At 44.7% G+C, this 4,541-nt stretch overlaps 1 protein-coding gene across 1 annotated transcript; it reads left to right on the top strand.

The window, feature by feature from the left end:
* Positions 1-694: 694 nt before the first annotated feature.
* Positions 695-2,528, top strand: LOC141164653 (E3 ubiquitin/ISG15 ligase TRIM25-like). The gene has a single exon (XM_073650135.1). It carries the CDS (start codon positions 731-733, stop codon positions 2,333-2,335), a length of 1,605 nt encoding a protein of 534 aa, XP_073506236.1. The 5' UTR covers positions 695-730; the 3' UTR covers positions 2,336-2,528.
* The last annotated feature ends 2,013 nt before the right edge of the window (positions 2,529-4,541 follow it).

Below are 4,541 nucleotides of genomic sequence, written 5' to 3'. Positions count from 1 at the left end.
GCAGATTCTTGACAATAATGTTCAAGAATCAGTGATAAAGTTGAAGTTACGCAGGAGATGGATCTTTCAGCAAGACAATGATCCAAAACACCGCTCCAAATCTACTCAGGCATTCATGCAGAGGAACAATTACAATGTTCTGGAATGGCCATCCCAGTCCCCAGACCTGAATATCATTGAACATCTGTGGGATCATTTGAAGAGGGCTGTCCATGCTCGGCGACCATCAAACTTAACTGAACTGGAATTGTTTTGTAAAGAGGAATGGTCAAAAATACCTTCATCCAGGATCCAGGAACTCATTAAAAGCTACAGGAAGCGACTAGAGGCTGTTATTTTTGCAAAAGGAGGATCTACTAAATATTAATGTCACTTTTCTGGTGAGGTGCCCATACTTATGCACCTGTCAAATTTTGTTTGAATGCAGATTGCACATTTTCTGTTAGTACAATAAACCTCATTTCAAGGCAGAAACATTACTGTGTCCAACAGTTATTACATATATCAAACTGAAATAGCTGTTGCAAAAACACCAATTTTTATAAAACATTAAGCTTAAGATTAATAGGGGTGCCCAAACTTTTTCATATAACTGTATATATTCATACATCATCTTTAGAGGACTGAACATCTGTTACAATTCTGCCGCACCCTGTGTCTACATAGTTAAACACGACCTTTGCTTAGTGTCAGAGAATTTTAGTTTCGTTTCCTCCTTCTTCCGTCAGCCATGGCGTCTGCTGATCTGAGAGACGAGCTGCTCTGCTCCATCTGTCTGAGCATTTATACAGATCCTGTAATGCTGAGATGTGGACACAACTTCTGCCGGGTCTGTATTGATCGTGTGCTGGATACACAGGACGAGTCTGGAGTTTATTCCTGTCCTGAATGCAGAGAAGAGTTTCAGGAGCGGCCGGCGCTGATGAGGAACATAAATCTTCATAATGTCGCAGAACGTTTCCTGATTACTCAGCAAGAACAAGAGGAGATCACCGGGATCTGCTGCACTTACTGTGTGGACTCTCCTGTACCTGCTGTTAGATCCTGTCTACACTGTGAGGCTTCTCTGTGTGACAAACACCTGAGGTCTCACAGCAAATCACCAGAACACGTCTTATCTGATCCCATCACTTCTCTGGAGAAAAGGAAATGTTCTGTCCATAAGAAGATCCTGGAATATTACTGCACTGAGGACGCTGCTTGTATCTGTGTGTCCTGCAGTTTGGCCGGAGAACATAATGGACATAAAATGGAGTCACTGGATGAGGCCTCTGAGAAGAAGAAGGAAAAACTGAGCAATGTTCTCCAGAAACTGATCACAAAGAGAGAGGAGACTGAGGAAAGAGTCCGGAGTCTGGAGGAGCGCTGGAGAAAAGCTCAAGAAAAAGCAGCTGGAGAAGCGGAGAGAGTCACTGCCCTGTGTACAGACATCAGGAGACGGGTGGACGACCTGGAGAAGAAGGTCCTGAGTGAGATCTCCAGGCAGGAAAAGGAAGAGTCCCTGTCACTGTCTGCTCTGATCCATCAGCTGGAGATAAAGAAGGACGAGCTGTCCAGGAAGATGAGACACATTGAGGAGCTGTGTAACATGACGGATCCACTGACTGTCTTACAGGAACCAGACACCGGTGACTTGTGTGATCCTGAGGAGGAGGGAGGTGATGAGGACACAGGGGGACATGATAAACAGCTCCATGATGGAGATGATCTGGATGTGGCTGTGATCTCACACACATTACACACATTATGTGAGGTAATATCAGGTATAAGGAGCGGGATCTATGTGGAGGGTCCTGCAGACATATTACTGGATGTAAACACAGCTGCTAATAATCTCCTTATATCAGACGACCTGAAAACTGCAACCTGGACACGAGAGAAGCAGAAACGTCCAGAAACAGCAGAGAGATTCCAGTATAATCAGGTGATGAGCAGGAGGGGATTTACCTCAGGACGACATTGCTGGGATGTGGAGAGCAGTAGATCAGGGGATTGGAGGGTGGGGATGTGTTATCCCAGTATAGACAGGAGGGGGCGTCATTCACTGATTGGAGATAATAACAAGTCCTGGGGTTTGTGGAGATATAATAATCAGTATTTAGTGATACATGACAGTAAAGAGATCTGGTTACCTGACAAGATCTCCAGGGATAGAGTCAGGATATGTCTGGATTATGAGGCCGGGCAGTTGTCCTTTTATGAGCTGTGTGACCCCATCAGACACTTACACACCTTCACTGCCACCTTCTCCGAGCCCCTTCATGCTGCATTATATGTATGGGAAGGTTCTATAAAGATATTAGGGAGAAGCAGAAAGTGGAGGAAACCATCATAATATAAGAAACTTATGATAAAGAATCTAATAAGTTTGCTAAAGGAACAATATTTTAATAATCCATCATTATAAAAAAAGAAAAGAAGAGAAAAAGAGGGAAAGGTTTGCCTTGGCTGAGAGTGCTACTGCCAGTGCTCTGCCACCATGACTCGCTGAAAGAAAAAACAAAATAAAAGATATATATTAACATCTTTTTATTATTATTATTTTTTATTTATTTTGTTCTCCCTTTAAAGAGGTTGTCCATTAGTTTTACGTTGATGACCATAGGATAGGTCATTAAAGGCTAATCGGCCGGGGTCCGACACCCGTCACCCTCGCCTATCAGCTGCTATTGGCATCGGCGGCGGCCGCCAGCTGGAATACTCACTTGCTGCACTGCTCCATATTCTGATAGTGTCCACAACAGGGTACTACACATCTGCCTCCTATTGCTTTGATCAAGAGGTGGATGTGCAATACCAAGAACCAGCTACTACCAGAAGACGGAGCAGCGTCGCAAGTGAGGATTTCTGCCATGATTCCTGGTCGCTTGTGACCACCGCTGCAGTCAATCAGATGATGCTGTGAACACATGCAATGAGACATCATTGCATGAGACCAGATATACAGATCTGCTCCCATAGGGGGCGCCAGCGGAGATTAGTGTAGTCTGTCTTTTTTGTCTTCTTGCTCAACTGGTTTCTGCAGGCGTGCTTCACTGTGGGGGTGTGAGGGGCTTATACACAGATTGCTGCAGTAATGTGTAAGAGGGCTTAAAAAGTGACTCTTTTAGTTTACGTGGGTGAATGGTGACAGGTTCCTTTAAGCAGGCTATCAAGAGGGGCCATTTCAGTGAATTATAGGCCTTCATTGTAACTAGTGAGTAGTGTTGACCGAGCACATTGTGATACTCGGGTGCTCGACCCGAGCAACGAGCCCAATGTAAGTCTATGGGAAACTCAAGCATTTTTCTGGCAGTCCCCCCGGCGGTCTGCAGAAAGTCAAAAATTGCCCAAATCGATGGTAACAGTGCTCAATGAAACATGTCAGGCAGGCAGACAGAATATATAGGCAGATAAGCAGGCAGGGTATATAGGAGGGTGCATGAAAAACATAACAGGGCACTCGGAACACACTAGTGCCCTCCGATTTTCATGCACCCATCTCTTTAAAAAAGCCGGCAATTCAGCAGCCGCATACAATTATAACATCGGTACCCAACAATTTAGAACAGAAAGAATAGAACATCACACATAGATTAGATAGATAGAAACATGTCAGTCACATATATAATAAGTACAGTGATAGTGTTGGTTACTGTACTTGTCATTTAGTTTTAAAATAAAGGATTTATAAAAAAAAATTGGCGTGGGGTTCCCCGTAATTTTAGTCTCTAGCGGAGGTTAAGCAGACGGCTGGGGCAGATGTTTGAAGCCTGGGAAGGGGGTAATACCCACGGAGCTTCCCAGGCTACTAATATCAGCCCCCAGCTGAATACCTAGCCTTTACTAGCTGTTAAAATGAGGGACACAAAAAAAATGATGTGGGGTCCCCCTATTTTAATAGCTAGCAAAGGCTAGGCAGACAGCTGGGGTCTGATATTAATAAGCCAGGAAGGGTGCCATGAATATTGGCCCCGTCCGAGGCTAGAAACAGGAGCCCTCAGCTGCCCCAGAAATGGCGCATCCATAGGATGTGCCAATTCTGGCACTTAGCCTCGCTCTTCCCACTGCCCTGCAGTGGTGGCAGTGGGGTAATAGGGTTGGGGTTGATGTCAGCTTATAATGCCAACTGACATCAAGCCCAGGTTAGTAATGGAGAGGCATCTATAAGATGCCCCCATTACTAACCCTATAGTGAAGGTGAAATGTAAAATAAAAACATCATCCAGAATAAAATCTTTTAATTGAAATAAACAGACAATACTTTAATATTGTAAATTAAACTCTACTTACCATATCGCCCAATCCAGCTGAATCCCATGTCTCCTGCAATAAAAGTAAAATAATTAACCAACCTCATCCTTACCTTTCCATGGTTCCCACGACAGCTCCAGCTTTGCTACATTGAGATGGCAGGCTGGATCGTAGCAGAGCGCTGCCATCCAGCTTGTCATCCTTCAGAGACACTGCAGAGCGCAGGCATGCTTGCGCTCCTCAGTGTCTCGCTGCGACGGCATCCAGATGAGCCAAGTTCATGTCCAATGAACTCAGCTCACCTTATG

This window comes from Phyllobates terribilis, unplaced genomic scaffold (assembly GCF_046119375.1).
Source record: "Phyllobates terribilis strain yellow unplaced genomic scaffold, ASM4611937v1 Scaffold_10__3_contigs__length_209671492, whole genome shotgun sequence".
Taxonomy (NCBI): domain Eukaryota; kingdom Metazoa; phylum Chordata; class Amphibia; order Anura; family Dendrobatidae; genus Phyllobates; species Phyllobates terribilis.
The sequence above is the reverse complement of the archived record's forward strand: the minus strand, read 5'-3'. Positions and strand labels throughout refer to the sequence as shown.

Coding starts and splice junctions, on each gene's coding strand:
- LOC141164653 (XM_073650135.1), top strand. CDS start 731: ATGGCGTCTGCTGATCTGAGAGACGAGCTGCTCTGCTCCATCTGTCTG.